A 22,117-nucleotide genomic window follows, 5' to 3' on the forward strand; every position below is an offset into this window, starting at 1 on the left:
CAGACCCTCCTGCACCAATGAGTTCCACCATTTTAGTGTGCGCAGTATGGAAAGTACTTTGTTTATCTTAAATTTGCCAGATAAGTGCAAGAATTGAGGATAGGGACCCAAATATATTATGAGAAATAACTTTAATCTGTTCACCTCCCTCCTCCAGCCTGATGGACACCTTCCTTTCAGCTGAAGAGTCCTATTCTATTTGGTCCATTGTAAGCATTACCTCCTGAGGAAAAGCTGCTGACTCTGCTCACATATTTCTGATGAAGAATGAATTCCTCATTCCAGTATAGTTTACTCTTACACATAAAAATTATAAGATTGTAAGAATTAAAGAGGGCAAAGAACCTACAAAGTGCAATGCTGATGCTATCAATTACTGTTATGCGTGCTACACTGGCCCTAGGGCGAAGGGCCACGAGTAAATGCTAGTTTGATCAGTATGATCCATCATTAACACAATAAGAAACAAAATTTCTATGGTTGGAAGGCACAGGCACGGAGGAAACAACACTGCAAGGTGTAAAGTACTAAAAATGTTTGAGTCTGCATCACTATAAATGCACCTTTTTTTTCTACATGACAATGTACAATTATCATCGTATACGTGCAAATAATTGTTTATACTACCATTAATTTCAAGAAGAACTCTCAGAAATTTTGATGGAGTCAAGAATGTGTGAAACATTAACACATTGTTCCTTGACAAGAGAATTATTTACCTAGTTTAGCATTCAGGTTACATAATTTAGACTGCATTATGACATTCACAATTCCAAATCCTAACATTATATTTTACAAATTTAAAAATTATAATAAAAGCATACCTTTTCAGCAAGGATGTTTAATTCCCCTTTTGACAGCAGAGCTATGAATGGTCCAATATCTAATGTTGTTTCAGCTGTCCAGTTGTTTGGGGAGCTGAAGAAATATTTTTGAAAATTATATTAATGAAGAATATTTGCAATCAAATTTATACTAAAACTTCAGAGTTCTTCTTATACTGTATCATATAGGAAACACAGACACTTCTATGCCAACGTGATGATTCATGCTTATTGACATCAGATTGCATTTTCTCATCTCTCTGTGATATACAGGGCATTAGTGGAGTTTTCAATATATTCAGAGAAAGCCTTCAAATATTGTGGTAATGGAGCTCTCTCCCTCAATAGTCATAGTATTCTTAGCATTACAGTGTTCAAGCAAGGAGAAATAATTTTTTTTAAAGAAAAGTTACCATTTTCTATCAGGTTCATACTGCAATAATAGTCTGCAAAATGGTATCAAAAGAGAAGTAGAAACCTCATAACTCAAATCGAAACCATCCTTTTTCCAAGAATCTTATCCTAAGAAGCAGTGTGGCTAATACTTCAAGCAAGCAATACTTGCCAGTACTTGCTTATAAATCAAAAAACCCCTCCTCTATTCCAATATTTAATTATTTGCAGGTGTAAAGGGGCTGTTTTTTATTGGTGTTGGGCAACTGTAACTTTCCCTGATGTCAGCAGGAGCCGTGGGTCCTCAACATTTCTGAAAAACAGGTCTATGCACACTTACGAGAAGTGGACAGTTTTCCCCCCTCATTCTGAAAAGATCAAGTTCACTGAACAACTCGGGAAAGTAATTCAGTGTGGCACCAGTCTGCTACTAATGCTGCCTTTTTAAAACTAAGGGACAGAAACATAAAATATAGGTGACGGAACAGATTTAAATCCATACCTTATTAGCTCTGGTATTTTTACAGTCTGCTATTTCATTCCTCTGCAATATCAAGAGTTATGGAAGGCAGATCTAACACCTTGGAAAGCCACATCTAATGACACCTATGCCATTTCTGTATGAGAGATCAACTGTATGATAAGTACCATATGTCTTGAAAAAACACGCTAAATTATTTGTAGGAATTTCAGGTCTTAAAAATTAAGTTCAGGTTCAGTTCTGAGTGCTGCTTGGTGCTTCAAAGTATACGTAGCTTAGCACTGTGCAGGTTTGACCTATTTGTTTGATACAAATCTGACAAATGTTAGCCAACCCAGTTGGTGGTTGACTTAAGATAGCACTTGGTAAGTAATTTTCATCCTGAAAGAGCCTGAAGATGGTAGTAATAAATCTGTTACTAGTGCATGTTCTTACAGAAAACTTTATTTGGTTTGTTGCTCCACTATGAGGATGTTTGACTAGACAAATATTTTCAAAATAAAATAAAATATTATTTAGGACAGTGTGTCATGATTCAATAAAATGGATCTGTATCAAGATTAATGCAGGGAGGGGATCTCGTGGAAAATATAGCTATTCCATTACCAGAAAAATGCTGACTAGGAGGAAGCTGAATGAGCAACTAAAATGATTAGGTGGATCAAGTGACAGACTTCAGGGCTGAAAGGATGGTTAGAAACTATGCATTCAGTCTCCCTGTTGAAATGCAAGATACTTCTAAGAGACAATGCAAGAGAGAAACAGTATATTCAAGCCAGATAGAGGACAACTTTGTTTTTTGTGTGACTGATACAGCAGTGTGGTTCCAATCAGCCTCCTAATCTGAGTCATTAATGACATATAACACGCTGTCCGCTTTGTTGCTTCAGTTGGTTGAACTTTATATCCCTCTGCTTCTTCTCTAGCTCTCTCCCATTGCCACAGGTGCTTGCAGTCTTTTTTATTTCTCTTCTCACACCAGCACACTGAGTATCCCACTTCCATTTTCCCATTCCTCGCATTCCTGCGCCATTCTTTGCCTGTAATACCCTTTCTCTTGCCATGCCAGAGGGTCTGTTTGCCTTCCCCTCCTCAAATGTTACACTTTCCTTTTCCTCTGGGACTTAAGTCATACAGGGTGTCCCTGGGGTTGTATTTTGTTCCACCGTTATCATGTTACATACAAGAACAGAAATATCATTCTAGTGGACAGAGACCCCAGGCTTGGCCAGTGACAGAAGTTGCTTTGTGTTGTTTTCATTGCAGTTCTATCCAGGCAAAGCAAATGGTTGGCATTTGCATGGCTTAACCATCAGCATAAGCAAGGTGGTATATCTAATACCTTACCCATAGAGTTCGAGGAGTTTGTATGTAATTTCAGTCTTCTGCTTATGGCTGAGCTGTTGGCAGAGTTTGAATGGATGAAGGGCTGTTGCCATTGCCTTCAGGGACATTCTGCCACGTAGAAAGGCTGGAGGTAAGTGGCAGATTAGATTTCCAAGGAGGTCAACATCATATTCATCAGCAACAGAGCCATTCTAAAACAAGAAGCATTTACCTCGTTGGCAGAGCTAATCTTGGGTCTTGCCCTGTATCACTCAACTGTATCACAACACATTTAAGCTCTGTGACCCTTTAAGGAACAAAGACACAACAGTTTGCACTGGCAACTTAATCTACCATTTCTGCCGAGACTGCTTTTTACTTTCTGCTTTTACGAATGCAACTAGTGATATTTCATAAGCACTCATCAGAGCTTTCAGTGTATTCTTTAGTCCATATTGAAGCACGCATAAAAAATAGCTAAAACTATATCTCGTGCCACAATCTCTATACCCAGGTGACCACCCAACACCTGCAGAGGTGGTGCAGTTCTGCCTGGCAGCAGAGACCTCACAAGCTCTTGCTGTCAGAAGGCTCAGCTCTGAGGGGTTTCTCAAGCAGCTGCCAAAACTCTAGGGATTATACTGCTGCTTAGTATGTACAAGGACATGAATATTCACAGCTACATCAAAGAACTAGTTTCCCCTAAAAACTAGTGACTGCTGCAGCTCCTTGACAGCAGAAGTCACAAAATCCTCATAGTACCACCGCCTCTCCCATGGAGATTCCTGTGCCACGCTCGGCTCGACAGGACTAGCACTGCTTGGAGCAAGGGGAACAGCTCCGGGTACAAATGGGTCAGCTCCAGACTGTCCCGGCCAGTTCACTGCAGTCAGCAATGACATTTCCTGAGAACACTTTGTAATATGCATGGCGTCAAGGGAAATTGTTAAGGAAGATATGAAAAGGTTCCTTAGGCAGGGAACAATAAAATCAAAACATTAAATGAAAAAAACTGAAAGAAAACAGGTGGGTAAGTCAAGAACTTATGCAGATGGTGACTGACATTACTGTATGAAATGCAGTACAGTAATATGTGCAAACAGAACCAAAGAATGGCTGAGTTTGGAAGGCACACCTGGAGGTTGCCCAGTCCACTCCCGCTGCTCAGAGCAGGTCAGCTACAGCAGGTTGCTCGGTGCCTCGGCACTAAGAGCTTCTCTGAGCTAGGTGATAGTCTAAGCTGCTCTTGCTTGTGATGATGAAGAAGCTAGCATGCTGTGTTATTGCCTTTTGGGCTCTCAGAGTCCACCAGCTATGGTTTCACTGCACAAACACAGAGCAGCAGAGCCTGTGTCTCAGGTTGCTGTCTGTATGCAGGAGACCATAAGCGTGGGCACACGGACCAGAGAGTACAAGTAGGCAGGATAACTTTGTGAGGCACCACATGACGATAAAGGGAGAGAAAACTAACCAACCACTCTCACTTAGTTTGGAATTGTCAGTGGCTAGTTACAGATTACTTTTTTTGCGGCTCCCCCTCCACGGCTGACCCCTCCTAGCCATACCTACCAAACACTCCTGTACTTTTTGCAGGACAGCGTTCTTTTTGTGAAGGCTTGGATACAAAAGGTCCAGCTCAGTCTTCCCCAGACTTTCAATGAAAGGGACACATAAAGGGCCTGAAACATACTCCAGATAGTCAGTCCTGCAGAAAGAATTCAAGCGGTCTCAGAATGTAAACCTGACCTTCATACACCCATAACCACACCCATAAAATCTGTGATGATGGAAAAATTTAGAGACAAGTCTGGACTTGAAAAATTATAAACTGGCCAGGCCAGAAAAGTTGCAATTAATCCACACCTTACTTTAATTTACATCTTCTTCCAGTTCATCAGCACATGAACCTCATTTCAATACATGGCTAAGGGTTATAAATAGCTGCAAGTGGATGAAGTGCTCTGAGATGCCTTAACACCATATGAAACAAGACTGTCTACAGTTCAGAAACTTTTCCCCTTTCTTCTTTTTATTAGGAATAATTCTCTGATGAATGAAGATGTGTGGGTGGGTTAAGGACAAGGAGTAGTTTTAGAGTAGGCTTCCTTTGTACCAAAGTCCAAGAAGGCCTGCAAATTAAACAAAATTATGCTCTTCTCCACCCAGAGTGGCAGGCAGCCTTTTTAAATAAAGCCATATCACAAAGCGGTGCAAGGCCAGCCTTACCAGGCTTTGTAGGCAAAAGCACCAGTGACTTCTGATGGCCCTGAACAAGCAACATGCAACTGTTGGCCAAATAACTTGGTGCTGCAGTTTGTAGAAAGCCTTGTATTAAAGTCTTTCTATTATTATTTTATTGCTTTTAAATAGAGTAATGCCTTTTCAAAAAGGATCCTTTTCTTACTTTTTTTCAATTAAAAATATTCCAGGAAAAGAATAGTTCTCATTCCCTTTTATCCCTTTAAGCATGTAGGAAGAAAGAAATAAAGAAAAAGGGGAATTAACAAGTTGTACGACTCAGAAGTTCTCATCAAGGTACAATTATTTTTTTTTCTAAGGAAAAAAGCTGTCCCTGAATACTACTTTGCTATTTACATAATGCGAAGTTTTGCTAACTTACAAAAATGTCTTTAAACACACTGAAATGTTTTTAACATGCTTGGGCAGTACCCAACGGCTTTGTCTTACATATCCACTCTCAAAAAAAAACCCTAAACAAATAAGCAAACCAAGTCTCACAACCTAGGGGGGGAAAAAAAACCCACCAAGGAAAAAAAAAACCCAAACCCAAAGAAAAAAAATTCCAGCATAAACTACAGTTAAGTTAGTTTTGTGATTCTAAACAATTATGTTCAAGAAAGCTCAACAAATTAATCCCTTTATTTTAGCAGACATCAGCAACAGTACAAGCAGCAATATTACAAGCTTTTTCACTGCTGCCACACGACTGCACCATGATTTAGTCTGCGCCCAGAGCGCTTTGAGGGGGACTGATTTCAAGAATGCAAAGGAATCCACAGTTGTGACAAAAATGGGCTCTACTGAAAGACACCAAGTATTACCAGGTTTCACTTGACACAGATTTTGGCTATAGTCAGTAACCACTTTTTATAAATTACCATTTGTTTGAATCATCAGTTTTCTTAGAACTGAAGAGATTATTAACAAAGTCCTCAGAAGGACTACTCTGAATGTACTGCTGCAAATGCAGTAACTTAAGATGTAGTAAAGATGTAACTCACGGAAGCACCAGTAAGAGGAAGGGAGGAATAGATGCACTGGAGACTTTCCAAAACTTCCAAGCCAAACAATTAACCTAAAAGCAACAAAAATTTAAGATCTTAAACATTTGGAAATTCTGAGAAGAATGAAAATATGGTTTGTTTACGGCTTATAAATTAGCATATATAAAACTGTGCATATTCTCGTCAAAGAGCAATTTTCTTTGCTTTTAAGTTGTTTAGAGTTTTGGTTTTGTAGACATCAGAGATGAAACATCCTATATTTGGGTGCATGAAAGCATTTGCATGTTTTTGAAACTTACATATATTTCCAAACAGATTACTCATGAATTAGCAATTTAGAAGGACTGTAGGAATTTCTTGCAATTTGTACATGACAAATGAAGTTGTCAAAATTAAGTACAAAACCAAATTCACACATAAAAGATTTAAATGAAATATGTTAACAGACAAGTTCACACATACAAGATTTTGAAAAAAAAAAGAAAAAAAAAGAAAGAATTAACCAAATTCTAATTTACCTACAGTTTGGATATTGGGTAGTATGTTTATGTACACAAACTCTTTTTTTGGTTTTACCTGATATGGAGAAAGCAGATGAAGATTCATTTCAAACAATTTAAAATTGTTTAAAAAAACGTCTGTGCTCATACTTTCAATGAGTTGACAAGTTACTCCTTTCACAAGCTGTCCTGTGCTGAGAGGAAAAGTAAAGTTCAATCTTCTGAATATTTAAGCAGGATCTAGTCCTTACTACCCACAACCATGTTCTAAGATACAGTTTCTTGACCACCTCTCTTTCCCATTTCTTGTAACCAAAAGGCTATTGAAAGTAAAAATGTAATCAAACTGAAAAATATTGACTGAGCCTTAAAATACTAAAGCCTCTGCAATGCTTTGATCCTGAGTTTGGATTTGGAGACCCTTTTTAATGAGGAAGGTGAATTATCCTGTGGTATCAAGGAATGAGTAACATAAGATAGTACAAAATAACCACATATTGTTTACCTCAGAGTTATTCTCATCACAAAACTAGACTTAAACCCCATTTCAAGAGAGACTAACATCCCTACCTTAGAAGGTCAACAGGGTAGTTTTTCTTAGACAGTAATTCATACAGATACAAAGCCTGAAATAAAACCCACCATATTTAAAGTTAAGCTTAGATAATCCAGTCGTAAGATACAATAACTACTGCAAGGTTTTTGTATGCTTAACTCTCTTATGTACTCTAAAGGCATTTCTATGGTCCACCTTGGCCAACCAAAAGGTTTGGCATCCAGTGCTGAATTTCTTCTTCACAAGACAAGACATCGCTGACTGGCATTATGGGATGATGTTAAACACGTCCATGGCACGCAAACACTGAATAATTCGGGTTTGAAGGGACCTCTGGAGATCATCTGGTCCAACCTTTCACCTCTCAGAGTCAAAGGGCTGATTGTACATGCAAATGTCTAGTATACAGTACTGGAAAGAGAGAATTTATGTGGCAGAACCCTGAAGATTTTTAAACTCAGCATATTAACACTACCCCTTCCATAGCATTGTCTCATAATGCTGCCTAGGCTCTAAAAGACTCCTGGTTGTTTATATCAAGATATATTTGGGGCAGTTCCTTCCTTTTACCTATGTTCCTTGAACACATATGTATTGTAACACTGTTGCTATTCTTCCATCATACTAAATTGCAGTGGAATGGGAACTGCATAATAACTTTTACCTGGCTTCTTCTTAGTTCTTTTTCTTTCATCATTGAAGAATTATATCCAGTCTGCTTCCATAAACCAGAAAGAGATATTTCTTTAAAGAAAGCTCCTTGTATATCTTTGACTGATGCAGAAAAATCTCCAGATGCAGCTATCTAAATAGAGGAACAGATAAATACATGGCATTTCAGAACTGCTGCTTAGATTTACAGGATTTGCCCTTCTTTGTATTCTGTGTAATAGTTCTCTTAAGAGGATAAAGGAAAAACATGTCAGTATTAAAAACGCCACGGAACTAAGCAACAGAGAGCCTTCAAAATATACTTCATGTTCAGAAAAAACATTAGAAATATTAACCTTTGAGCTAAAACACACATCTCAGTGACAACATTTTAAGTCATGCTCTGCATATCTGGTTATTGTACTCTTGTGCAGAGAGAACTTGCTACACACTTGAGTTTATAATCACCTTCCTGAGGATCCCTTGTTGTTGTGCAGGCGATAAATCAGATAAGTATTGGGATGTCGTGCCTCGAATAATCTGAGAAAGCTCCTTTGGGTTCATGCTGTAGAATGACTGGGTGCTAATACCAGTTACCAATGAGCCCATTTGACTAACATTATAAAATGACAAAACCTGCAGAGGTAACAGCACAAACAAACAGAAAGTGTTCTGGCTTGTGAACAGCAGATATATTTAAAAGCAAAAGTTAATAAATAAATCAAAACTATTACTGTTGAATACTTAATACGTTTCTTGCCCGGGGATGCTCTTTCCTCAGATTTCTTTCAATTCAGACAAGTCTGTCCAGGGAACAAATGTGACAATTTTCTCAGAGGTTCCTTTTTTTGAAATTTCAGAGAAGACCCTGATTCCTTCCATTACGGTATATTTGAATATATAGTCTGGGATCTCTGATCATAAAAATTCTGCTTAGGGCAGTGACACAGACAAAATAGTATATACAACTGCCAAATGCAAATAGTCATCCTCTCTGTTACTAGAGAATTACTTTGGGGGGTACAGTCTTGGATGTTTTTATTTGATTTAAAGAAAATGTTCAGACCACTAACAGTACTAAAAAGAAGCCCTGTACTAAACTTTTCAAAATTTATGGTTAATATTGAGAAAAAGCCATTTCACTTTTAAAAACAGAAGGTAGGAAAGCTGTTATCAGAGGTACCTTTTCATAAGAGAGGTATTTACTGGATAAAATCATAACTTGGCTTTTTGCCCACCCAGAGACTTGGTTTAATGTTGCAATAGCATTATGCACTGCTTCAGGTGACAAAGATTCCAGCTGACTTGAAGTTAGTCCAACCACAGCATCTGACAGAGATCCAAGGGTATCATTCAATGTCTGGTTTTGCATGGCAATGTTAAGGAGTTGAGATTTGAGCTAAAGCAAACAAAAAAAAGCAGATGGGGAATAAAAATCTGCCAAGAACCGATCTCCATTATCACCCAAAAATTTAACTGGAGTTTCTGGAAGAGGCATTGGCAAACATTTAGTGACCACACACTTCATAAAAATTCAAAAACAGAACCACAGTTGTGAAAGGAATATGGAACAGGAAGAAACAGAATAAGAAAAGAATGAGCACTGTAAAAAAAAAAAAAACAAAAAAAAACCCAAAAAAAACCCCACACCAAAATGGGCTTTTATTTGCATTATATGCTCAAGAACTATTTCCACTTATTTCTTAGATACCCAGATTTTTTCACTCTTTTCTTTCCATATTCAAGAATAAAGTCCCTCCTCCTCTGTTTTCAGGATTAGGTTAGTCAAGAAGAACAAGTACAGTACCCACCTTCTGAACCTCAGCTTGGAAACCTTTCAACTGATTGCATTTAATCATTTGATGAAGTAAAGCCCGGGCCACAGCTGCATCCATCTGTTCCATTCCATCATAAAAGCAAACCAATAAACCTAGCCTATACAGAAGAAATACATTAGCTAACTTCTGACACAAAAGGTGTCACTCTCAGAAAACTCAAATATAGCATGGTATACCCTACTTGCGCTCAAAACTTGAGACATTTCTGTCTGTCACTAGTGCATTAAACTGCAGTCCACATAGCCTGAAACTGGGGTATAAGACATATGCACTGTTCTCTGTGTTCAGCTGAAGTCTACCCAGATTGCTTGTGCTGTCAAAAATTTAGCTTTCCTGGTTCCCTTTGTCTGTGGTTGGGTTTTCCCAGCTAACGACTCCACTCCCTTTGGCAGAATTTGCAGTATAATCTCTGCTTTGAAGAGGATGGAGGGCTACTAATAAGTTTCTAGAAGTGGCTTGCTGAGCTCTTATCTGGATTGATTGGATGTTTTGAACTCTAAATCCTGCTTGGATCTCACATGCAACATAACTCATTCATGTGTCAGAGCAGCATCTAGAGCGCTACATACCCTCTTTATCATTTCAGGTTTAGACAAAGCCTGCTGTATTTCACATCAAACATATGACTGGCCAATGGATGAAGACCTGCGCAGTTCAACACTGGTTAGGAGAAGACGTGCTGAGGTTCACTGTCTCAGTTGTGCCAGCACAGCACTTTGCAAAGCAGTGTTGTGAACCAGATGTGGAGCTCATTTTTCTTTGCAGTACCCATGCTGTAATATTTAAGTCAGCATTTCCATTAACCTCTGTAAAGCTCAACCACAGCCATAGCTGGTGGAGAGAAGCAGTCATACCACCAAGGGTAAGCGCCTGCTGTAGGTGGCCTCCTGACTTAGGCCTTGTGCTTATTTACTGCCGTTACCTGCAGCCCTGCCAAGAAAGAGGTCTGCATTGTGTATCTCTCTCTCTGGACTTTATAGTGAAGGTGATGAATTCATTTGTAGAAACCCTGAATCAATCCCCTGTCCCTGTAAACTCTTAGTCTTTGCTTTCATAATTTACACAAAACAAGAACCTACAAAGATGTGGCCAAAGCCCAGCTTTCCTGCTACAGTCTTTGCTTTTTAGCAATTCAATGATGCAGGCATAGGCAGAGTCTAGGCAATAATGTCCAGATGTGAATTAAATCAACAGTGGACAATGCTGCAGCAATATCACACACTCAGTAAAATTGTGCAGCACAGAAAGGCTTAGCTTTTACTTCCTCTAGTCCCTCAACAACCACCTGCTTAGTAATGTAAAAAAATACTGCTTCAGCAGCCCATCTGAATTCATGGGACATCATCAAACTAACATACAAATCAAAGAAACATCTATAACAGCATTTTTATAACAAATAATTACCTTCTGATGCATTATTGCATAGCCACCCAGAGCTCTTAATCTCCTCTGGGATTAGCAGCAATGAATAATACTACTTCTTAAAAGTAAAAGTGCATTTAAATCATCAGTATGGTTAAAATGAGTAATATAAAATAAGTGTGTTGTAAAAATGGAATATATTAAGGATTATGGAGCATGACATTTCTCTCATCTGTGAGAATGTGGCACCTCTCGTGAGCGGTAAAATCATTTTTAAGATTTCTGACATTGAAATTTAGAGTGTGGGCATAATTCTTCTCTTGCTTACACCTCCAACAATCAGCAATACCTCATGGAAGTCAGTGAGTTACACTGCAATAATGACAGGAGCTCTGAAGCCATAAAGCATATTCTCCATTAGTTTAAAACTCCAAGGTATCCCCCAAGGAGACTACAAATAACTTCAGACAGTAGTGTCTTGGGACTAAATACATCCATTGATACAACAGTGTAAATGTAAATGTGGAGTACAGCACTTTCTTGCAGATAGCTCATGCTCACTGCGTATTTATGAGTAAGAGCAGTTGGGTTTTTTTTTATCACTTAAAGTAAGTTCAGTGCTGATTTGACAGCCCTGAAAATGCAGTTTCCTGCTTACACACGTAACAGTCACACGCATTTAAACATGGCTCATCTCCACCCTGCAAGACAAAGAGGACAGGACCTCTTCGCTTTGCGACCTCTCTGGTGACACCCACGTCAGTTAAAAACCACTTGCAGTCCTGGCTGGCATGAGCTAAGATTTCCTCCTTCAATCCTAACTGTAACATGATTTCCATTAAACACCTCCATCATCTGTGATTCAAACAGCCAAGGCAACTCATGTCCCACTATCCTAATTTATTTTATGGCTGCGCTGTACAATGTGATAGAGCTTCGACTGGGTCTCCCAGATACTGCTGTAGTCTTTCTACTAATACTATAGACAACTCCTCATTGTGGAGCAGGAGACAAAGCATTAGCTAATTAGGCATACCTCCAAAAATTTGTGAAGCAGCAATTCTTCACTGTTGCTAAACAGGGTTGGACTTCAGACTAGATTCTTCTGCTGGAAGGAAAAAGCTATGCCATGTCAACAATTTCATCAGCTACTTACTGCTCCTCTCTTTTCTCCTTACTTATTCATTCTCTCCATACACAGCCATAAAAGAAAAAGAAAAGCAGTCTTGCCTGTAGATAGTTGAAGTGTTTCTCATGTCAAATCCTGATGAGTTTATTCTTTCCAGGAAAGCTTGTGCAAGCTCTGGTGTGATATCATACACCGTGTCCAACTGCTTTGTTGCATTGTCATAGCTAATGAATAGTCTTATCTGACCAGTACAAACAAAATCATGCATCAGGATTATCAAACAATTACATCCAATAAAAAATATGTTTTACACTCTAAATTCATTGACTGCATTCACGTTATAGAGAAAGGAAGAAGACAGATTTGGATAATACAGTATTTTTGAAGGCAAAGCTGAATGAGCGATTCTCTGTCAAACTGTCAAATAATTTGAGGGTCTTCTGTCTTTGGTCCCTATCTTTCAGTACAAGTCACAGAAGTCTGATACAGATAAATAATTACATATTAATGATAGGCACTTTCAAATTCCAAAAAGAGAAGAATATTTGGTTGACAATGCATTTGGATTCACTTTATATTTAAGTAATTAAAATATAGAAACTTTTTTTTAAGTTTAAGTTTGCATTTGTGTTCATACTGTTTGTAGCTGACATCACTTGACAATGATATATCCAACCACATTTTGTTACTTACTTCACTAAGACTAATTTTCAGAATTTCTTCTAACGGAAGATGGACCATGTATCTTCCCAAAATCCATAAGTTTTCTGCACTGACCCAAGAAGTTGATTCATTGAACTCTGTTTTGTACAAATAAAAACTCACTACAATGTTAAGGAAGACATTATTTTTCAAATATATTGTACCCAGTATATTGTTATTGGTAACTAATCAAAAAAAATCTGCAAATCAGAAAAATCCTTAACAGAGAGAGTCAGGTTCCCTTCATTAGCTAGATTTTAGCACCACATTTTTATGAGCCCACACATTTTTTAATGAAGATGAAACAGTGTTTCAAACATCTCGAATTTTCTCATATGAAAATGATTAATGTTTTATGTTGCTGAAATAGAAAATGGATAAAGTATGGGACAGGAAAAATTAAACCAATAGTATTAAATATGGAGCAGCATTTTTTAAATTCAGTTTTCCTAATCAAATGTATTATTTAAGAACACCAGGAAGGCATGATACTTTGTAACACTTTATAAATCTTATATATTATTATTGATGATACCACTTACTTCAGCAATATGCGATAGCAATAATGGAGAAAATGAAAAATCATTCATATACCTATATGGAAATAGGTTGGCAAAAAACACAAAACACCGCATAACAGTTAAAAAATGTCATTCATTTAGTAACATTCTCCCAAGGATTGAAAATGAAATCAAGATCCAAATATCCCTGAGAAATAAGTATTTATGGACTAGGTGGGTACTCTGATCCACAAAGATAGTGTGTTCTCCAAGGTGTCATAATTTGGATGGTTCAACTTGTGATACCTCTGCACATATTCCTTATCAGTGCTGATATTCACAACTCTGTTAAAATAAAATTGTAAGTGCATTTTGAGGAGTTTTCAGTATCTGAAAAAAGCCAGCCTATAAATATCAGAAGCTGAAGAACCCCATTTAGTAAGCAATTTTTTTAAAAACACAGATCTAAGCTCCTTAGCTGAGACAAGACAATGCTCCCAGCTGACCTGTCAGGCCTCTGTTTTTTTAAGTGATATTACCTCCCATTACCAGGAATATTAAGAGAGTTGAAATGTAATGATAAAAGAGTTCAACAAAAACTAGAACAATTTAAGGATGTTGACTGTGGCCTTTAGCAGAACCGACTTGCAGTTACCAACCACGGTAGCCGTGATCCCCAAAAACGGTTTTGTTATTTTTAAACAAGGTACAAAATCCAAAAGTTACAGCCTCCTCTTTTCACAAGGGCTACCAGCATGCTTCGTCTCTGAATACCTCAGTGTTTTTAATATACAAAACGTGATAACTGGCTGAGTGACAAATTTCTTGAAAGGTTTGACTCTAAGATATAGAAATCCCATGTCATGTCCTGCCTACCCAGTGATCCAGCTGCAGGGGCTGCCTGACACAGCAGGGAGATACAGTATGATGGAAAAACCCTCTGCATTTCTGCAGGGATAACAGAGACATGGCAGTGAGCTCTCTGTCACCAAAACCAGCAAAAATGCTTGGAAGGTGGCCCCATAAGCACCACAAATAGGAGGCTTCTTTCAAGTTTCTTTTCTGCTGAGCTTCACTGAGGAAGATGCTGCTTCTGCAGAGGGCTGATCCCTTTCCTAGGTGATCCGAGTGCTACCCACATATAAAGTAAAAGTGAATAAATCAGACTATTGTAGGACTCTTCCGTTATCCTGCACTCCGTGCTGTGACCCGTGGTGTGCAGATATACTTGAGTGAGTTTTAGACTTGTCAACCTGTATGTTGGTAGCAGTCCAACCCTGCCTGCTCAGGAGTGATGGGTTCTGCAGCTCACACTACCAGAACTAGCTGGTAATGAGTCCACACCCAATGCCTTCAGGAGTTGATTCACCATATCCGTGCTGCTTTGCATTTGAAGCAGCAACCAGGAGGTAAGAGAGGCATGGTAATTCTCAGTCCCTCCTGAGCTGGGTGATCTTTCACAAACTGAGGGTTCACTCATGTTTCAGACACAACCCAAGATGTCTGATGCTGTGGGATTTTCCCAGCACTGCTGAGTAGCATCAGGCAAGTTCTGCATCTTTGCTTCCCCAGTAATGCGCTGGCAGTAATACCACCTCATAGCAGCGTCATGAACTTTGTCTCTATGACTTAACGGGTTACTCTGATATTTTGAAACAGCAGAAGTCCCAGGAACCAAATTTAGCTCCACTGAAGAAGCGGGCGTTTTGCCTTTGATTTCCAGGGAAAGAGGAGGAACGTACACATCTAAAAGTCCAAAATGCTACCACGACAGCACTGCTGGGATGTTCAGTGAAACCGAAGCACTGGCTGTTGTGTCAGTGCCGCTGCCACTTTACAGCCCCCTCGTGGAGCCTGTCCTGCACTGTCCCAGATGTGGCACATCTGTTGAAGACACATTAACAAGGTAAACAGATGTGGTAAAATGCATAAAATCAGAATTAATTAACTTTGTTTTTACCTTGTCCCTTTTCTGAATGAGTCAGTGTCATGTGCAGTAGAACTTTCACAACATCCTGCATTTCTTTCGTATTTTTAAACAGTGCATTGGCTAATGTATTCTGAGACAGATCTATTTTTCTAGTCTAAATAGGAGTTCAGAAGTGAACAACACGCCTGTGCAGAGTACCTGACAATTGTATCCTATTCAAGTCTTAGAAAAAGGAGTTGAGTACAGAGACTTTCTGTATAGCTCTGTGCAGAAGAGATGAAGAGCAAGCATCTTTGGAGACCTATTTGCTGTGAATAACAAATATATTATATTTACCATATTCTGAAGCAAAGGTATTCAAGACAGCTACTCTTAAACAGACTTGTGTTAAATTTGGGAAACAATTCAATACAATGGATAGGCCTTTTGCTGACTGGTTTTCTCTTATGATAAGCGAGAAGAAAATACTTTGTACGTAACATACCACTCATGTTGTAGGATTTTTGTAGAATCTGCTTCATCCAGTCATACAGAGCTCTCTGTGTATTTGCTGAGGTTTTGTCATAGAGGTCCTTGAATACTGTTGATCTAAGTGATACAAGGGCCTGTTAGTTCACTAATGAGTTAACTATTTATTTTGTTTTAAATGACGCACATGAACAAATGTTTTTAGACACAGCAACACATAAGCAGAAAACTGTATCTGGAAAATAGACTAAGACCATAGAGTAACCTCTTTTTAAAAGTGTATATAGTCAGCAAATACTACATAGTATTAATTGTGTCTGCAAAATAAATGTCTTACAAGTTTCTGAAAGCATCCTCCAGCAGAATGTTTGGGAGGCTCCCAATGACATCAGGTTGGAGATAGTTCACCGCTGACACACGCAAAACCTGGCTTAGGATATCCACACAGTCCAAAGCACTCAGAGTCAGAAAGCATTTATCCAGTGTTATATGGAACAAGGTCCTGTTTACTCCTGGGCTTTGAAAAATTCTCTCTCGAATCTTGTCCCAATCAAGAATAATATTTCCCATTTCCTGCAAGCAACAAAGGGTTAAAAGAACGTCTCTTTGATTAATTCAATATATTGTTCATTTTGAGCCCTGACAGAAAGCACTCTACTAAAAATATGGTGTTGTTCTCATGAAAAATAGCTGCAAAATACCGCCTGGTTGCATTACTTCAGATAATTCCTTTCTGGCATTGGCCAGAGACCAACTTGAATCTTTTGACAAAATCAAAATGAAGAACAGAAAAATAATCCAAATGGCTGAAGTTGTACTGTGTGCTGTCATAAAAGAATTAGTTATTTGGAAAATGAAAGGATATTGGAATTGAATGAGTATTATTTCATACATAATTTAATATGTAGACATTTCTGGAACAGACCTTTTCCCAAGCAGTATTTCTTGCAGCCGTTACTACAAACATCCCCTCCAGAAGACAGGGCAACATCAAAGAACCAAGCCCAGGGAATAAAGTCACGCTGGTTGGGCATAGATTATTAGGTTGCTCTGTCTCACAAGTTGATGTGTCTAGGACAGCCTGTTCAGAGCTCACAGTCCCAGGCCTGGTGATTTGTTCATGTAATATTTTCAGTCCTGGAAAAACTCGTATGCCATTTGAGAAGACAAAATTTACAGTTTATTGAAAGGGCTTATGCTCTACTGCTCTAGCTCCCAGTGCACGCTGCACACCTATCCTGTGTGCTCTGGCAGCAGGAGCTGCTCCACCGTTGTTTGAATAGTGGACGTTGTTTGAATAGTGGATTATACAGTGTTTGTTCTGGGCAGTCACCTCATGCATCTGGGGAAACGCTCTCCCTTTCTCCCATATTAATCTCCACCCCCTCAGTGATGCCCACACTGGAGGCCCTTCCTCCCAGCAGAGGAGATGCCAAGTGCTCTCATACATCAGGCTCCAATACCACCCCTGCAGTGGAGATCCTCCCTGGGTGGCACTCGCTGACTTTGAGTGAGACTTTTGAGATGGGTCACACAGGGAACATACCACAGAGGCAAGCAAATGATGTTAGGCTGCCTCCCCTCCAAATTGCCTAACAATTTGCTTGCACGCTCCCATAACTAATTAACAAGATAACTAATTTCACCTTCTTTAGTCATCTTGGCTCCCTTTGTAGCCGCTGAAGAGAAGCAGATACTCCCTGAGAACAACTGGTCCTACCTATCTGAGATACTTGCACAGGAAGGTAAATCATTCTCTGGAGATACATTTCTCTCTGCTAATTACACAGAAAATCCACATAACTGAATTGGACTTGGCACCAAACTTTTAGACAACTAGAATTAAATGAAATAAATCCAACCTAACGAGAGAGGCTCCTGGAATCTAATCCAAGCCAGCTAAGTAACTGCATGGCATGCACTGCGAGACCCCCAGTCTGGCCCCTTCCCATTTATCTAAACCACTGACAGCAGCTTTTCTTTTTCACAAATGCAAAGTGACTTACAAGATGGTCCTTTCTGCTGTTGAAGAGATACTTCATAGCAGTTTGGAACTGCTGCTGATCAAGTTGTTGAAATTCGGATAGTAGTTGCCTAGGCTGGTATAAAAGGTTCTTCAGGTAACTTTTTATGGACATCTGAAATATAGAAAAATATGTGTAATATACATACAACTCATACTATTGTACTAGCGGCATCTTTTACTCCCTGAAAATGTCTGCTTAAGGAGAGATAAGTGCTTAGCTCCTGTACTGTCTGTGTTGTCAATGACTAGAATAACTATACTCAACACAAACTGTAAATAAAAATAATCTAAATGTAATTCTGACAGTCAGTAATTTTAAAATCCTGTTCTTGGCTTCATGAGCGAGTCCTCTCCAGTGAGCCATTTAACAAAAATGCCTCAGCTTCTCACTTCATAAAACAAGAGTAATAATGCTTTCCTGCTTCACACAGCAGAGCTGTGAAAATGAAACTTTTAAAAAGCTCAGAAAAAATCAGGTACCATGTGCATATTATTATTACTTAAAAAAAGGAAGGAAATGTGCAATTAGATGGGAGGAAAACTCTGTACCAGGTCATAAGGCAAAAATAGTCTCTCTCACATCAAACTGCATTACCAGTTAACAATCTCATGCCTGTTTTGAAAATCTAAGGGGAATTATAACATTGGAACAGAAAGCACTGTAAGGCTCATTAGCACCAGACTGGAGTAAAATCCCTTCTAATTCCTGACAGAATTATTTCAGAATTGGTTTGGAATTTGAGTTGAAACAGTTCTTTGTTGTCTTTGCTTAGCTTGCATTGCCACCAACAAATATTAACAAAGATAGGTCCTTGTTGTCTAGGGGGTCCAGGCCTGCTTACAGCCTTAAATGGTTAATAACCCTAATCAAATGGGAAGAGGCAGCGCTGGTCTCATGTAGGTTTGGATGAGCTGTGACAGTGAAACAGAGCTTGGGAAAAGGTTTGAGCGCTGTGGAGCTACATGGCCCTGGGCTTTTGGGAATGCCTGAGGCTCAGAGATCGCACATTTGACACTTTCCTTTCTTAGAGTGTGTGTGTGCATGTAGGGAGGAGGGAGGGGGTCGGGTTTTGATTAGCAGGCTACAGCTCCACTTAAACCAGTTTGTAACTAATCATAATGACCAGGGATAAAGAACAACGACTTTTTCCTATATCACTTCCACATTGATAATTTACAAAAACAGAGTTCAGAGGAGCTTTAAAAGGTGGATGTGTTTTGTAGGATGCTCTGGAGCCTCTCATTCCATCAGAAGCAGTGCAAACCACAGCCACGGTCAAAATCTGGGAGAAACCTGCCATTCTGTGGAGAAACAGCATGTGTATACACACAATTCAGAAACAATCACTGAGCCTGAAAACTCCTAAGTTCTGCTTTCCATCAGAGGAAAAGCAAAAATATCTTCTTTATTATTATTTCTGCCTTGCATACTCCTGCAATCTTAGGGAAAAAAGGCAACCAAAAATCCTATTCCTACTTTCTGCTTACCTGCTACACTGTAGATCTGTTAGTTATCTCTGTTACTGACAACCTAGTTTTGGCTACAGAGATAGGCTGTTTTTTTAATTCCTTTTAAAATAAAAATTTTCATGCATTGTAAATGGCACAAACCTGTAGACTGCTAAGATTAAACGTAACTTCCTGGGCATGAAAATATGCCATGACTTTTGTAATTATATCGGCTGTCCAGACATTAGAACTGTAACAGAAAACAGGACCAAAAATGTCAGTAAAATAACATAACATATAAAAAATAGCAGATTACAAGACAAAACAAGAATAAGGAAAACGAACACTGCTAGTAACACCATCATGACACAAGTATTCAGCTTTCTGGCCTAACCAGACTAATAGTCGACCTATTTAATGCAATGAAAACACATGGTTCAATGAAGAATGGAATGAATTAGTTACTGTTTTTTTCACCTAACTCCACAACCACCCACAATAATCTCAATTTTCCAACATGTTGCCAGTGGTACCATCTCCAGGCATGAGACAAGCTGTGCTGTGGCTAGTCTGGAGCTATAGGTGTGCTTCCTGGCACCCCATTATGCGTCTTCTGATCCGCTTGTAGAAAGTAAGTACAGTGACTAATGTCTGCTGCCTTTCCCTCAGCAGACTCATTAATTTCAGTGTGTCTTCTTTACACAGCTATTGATTTTCTCAAAATAAGTAGGAGTGGAATTGCCTTTGAGGCTTATACTGCTCTTTCAAATTTAGACAAAATTAGCAAGTAATTCAAAAGTTGCCAGGAGCTGGAGGAAGTGGGATGGATGGGGGATGGAGCAGGACTGAAAGAGCAAGATGGACAGAAAGCTGGAACTGCACCTAAATCCCTTAAGACACCATTCTGAAACATATGAACAAAGTTAATTATCAAAACTTTTGAAAACTGTAGCAGGTATTTATTCTCAGCCTCATTCTATGCATGTTTTTTGCTTTATCATGAAGAACAGCTTTTTCCTTGTTAAGAGGAAATACTCCTCACAGGAGATCTAAATCAAAGTAATCACATGGGCCAATTTCATTCCATCCATAATGTTCCAGTTTCTGTGGAAATGAAACAGATCATATCTGAAGTGCAAAATAATACTGAAAAATCAAGATGGTGAGAGTAATACATTACCTCTGAAAATGAAGTATATCAAGGAGAGCTGCACATGAAAAATGGAACATAAAAAGTTATGGTGAGATATTGAGTTTTAATTCCTTTTAGAAGCATAAGTGGGAACAATTTTGTACATTACCATTCAGATATTTCCCGGTTATTATTTCCTCCTAAGGAAAAAATTATAAATATATGTAATAAATTATTAATTTTAGTTTATAATATAAAATGTTAGTAGAGAGATCAAATAAAAATACTAACCATGGCTTTGTGTAATAATGGAGGCAAATCTGTAAAAGATTATCCCATTACTAAAAGCTGATTTAATGTTTTACATTCAACTGTGTTATACAAAAATACATGTACTCTGTGCAGTAATTGAAACTATATATATAATTTATTAATAAGCATTTAATGCAGTTTTGATTAAATGTATTTACAGAAAAACAGTGAAAATAAAAGGCTATTAAATAATAAGCAATCTTGGTTAAATTCTGTGCTGGCATAGCTTCATGAAGAGAAGAGAGCAGAGAATATGGTCCTAGTTACTGAACAGAACTGCATCTATTTTACTACACATACCTTTTTCCATCCACACAAAATACATCCCTCATACAGGAGTTCTGGTCTTACCTTCAGAGTTCTGACTGTATGTAATCTCAGCATGATTCACTGATATCAATAAGAAACATATCTTCAAAAGTCTGGACATTTCTTCTAGTGTCTATTAGAATCAGAAGATATTTGGATTGAAAAGGAAAATAAAAAGAACAGAGTCAAAAGGCAATATTTACCCAAAACTTTCATAGCTATAAATCAGAGACATCCTAAGCTATGGAGTACAGTGCTTGCTCCCAAGTTTTTAATTTAGATCTTTTTCCAGGATAGAGGTATATTTTATGCAAATGTAAGTCCGCCAAGTGTGCCTGTGCAGCCAGATTTATTTCCCTTTTACCAAGCAGCCCTTTTAATTTTCTTCCTAGTAGCACTGTTCATTCACTAAGCCACATTCCACCTAAACATGACTTAAATGCAGTTTTGTTAAAGCAAGCAAACAAATCCTTTTAAACTCAGATAAAATAGAAAAGAAGTAGAGGGAGTGAAAAAGGAAATAGTAAAGAAGCTCCAGACAAACCCTGAACTTTTTCTATCTCATTACTGCACGATTACTGCAGACCAGTCTGGGACCCTCCATTTTCAGATCCCTGAACTCGAACGGTGGGAGGGCCTGGCCCTCCTGCTTGCCCGTGTCCGTGCAGGGTGCTCCAGGCAGGGAGGGTGAAGGAATGCTCCCCTCCCCTGCTGCCCTCGCTCTGCAAAAAGGGGCAAAAAGTCCTTACGCCCTTCTGAAGCAGAGGGAAAGCAACTCATTTGGGAAACGGAGTTCAAGACCATGCCACTTCATTTAGATGGATCAAAGCTCTATCTTTGTACTCATGAGAAGCGTACCATCATTTTTTCACTATCAGCTAGGACATAGTTTCTATGGAAATAGGTGGTTTAGTAGCTCTCGCTATCCCTGCTGCCCTGTGCTATGTGGCATAAAGATCACCGAAAGATAAATTAGCTGGAAGG

At 38.7% G+C, this 22,117-nt stretch overlaps 1 protein-coding gene across 2 annotated transcripts in view; it reads right to left on the minus strand.

The window, feature by feature from the left end:
• OTOA (otoancorin) overlaps window positions 1-21,254 on the minus strand; it is a 37,050-nt gene extending 15,796 nt beyond the window's left edge. For both annotated transcript variants that reach the window (XM_075058418.1, XM_075058420.1), the window contains exons 1-20: window positions 21,176-21,254; window positions 20,804-20,832; window positions 20,682-20,712; window positions 20,561-20,588; window positions 19,543-19,630; window positions 17,912-18,043; window positions 16,243-16,478; window positions 15,922-16,025; window positions 12,999-13,105; window positions 12,407-12,546; window positions 9,788-9,911; window positions 9,160-9,375; window positions 8,445-8,612; window positions 7,990-8,130; window positions 7,340-7,395; window positions 6,846-6,963; window positions 6,267-6,340; window positions 4,594-4,729; window positions 3,046-3,236; window positions 825-918 (exon numbers count right to left, since the gene is read on the minus strand). In XM_075058418.1, the coding sequence (XP_074914519.1) occupies window positions 825-918; window positions 3,046-3,236; window positions 4,594-4,729; window positions 6,267-6,340; window positions 6,846-6,963; window positions 7,340-7,395; window positions 7,990-8,130; window positions 8,445-8,612; window positions 9,160-9,375; window positions 9,788-9,911; window positions 12,407-12,546; window positions 12,999-13,105; window positions 15,922-16,025; window positions 16,243-16,478; window positions 17,912-18,043; window positions 19,543-19,630; window positions 20,561-20,588; window positions 20,682-20,712; window positions 20,804-20,832; window positions 21,176-21,254 (2,292 nt within the window). The remainder of the gene's footprint in view (window positions 1-824; window positions 919-3,045; window positions 3,237-4,593; window positions 4,730-6,266; window positions 6,341-6,845; window positions 6,964-7,339; window positions 7,396-7,989; window positions 8,131-8,444; window positions 8,613-9,159; window positions 9,376-9,787; window positions 9,912-12,406; window positions 12,547-12,998; window positions 13,106-15,921; window positions 16,026-16,242; window positions 16,479-17,911; window positions 18,044-19,542; window positions 19,631-20,560; window positions 20,589-20,681; window positions 20,713-20,803; window positions 20,833-21,175) is intronic.
• Window positions 21,255-22,117: the final 863 nt, after the last annotated feature.

This window comes from Buteo buteo, chromosome 27 (genome assembly GCF_964188355.1).
Source record: "Buteo buteo chromosome 27, bButBut1.hap1.1, whole genome shotgun sequence".
Taxonomy (NCBI): Eukaryota; Metazoa; Chordata; class Aves; order Accipitriformes; family Accipitridae; genus Buteo; species Buteo buteo.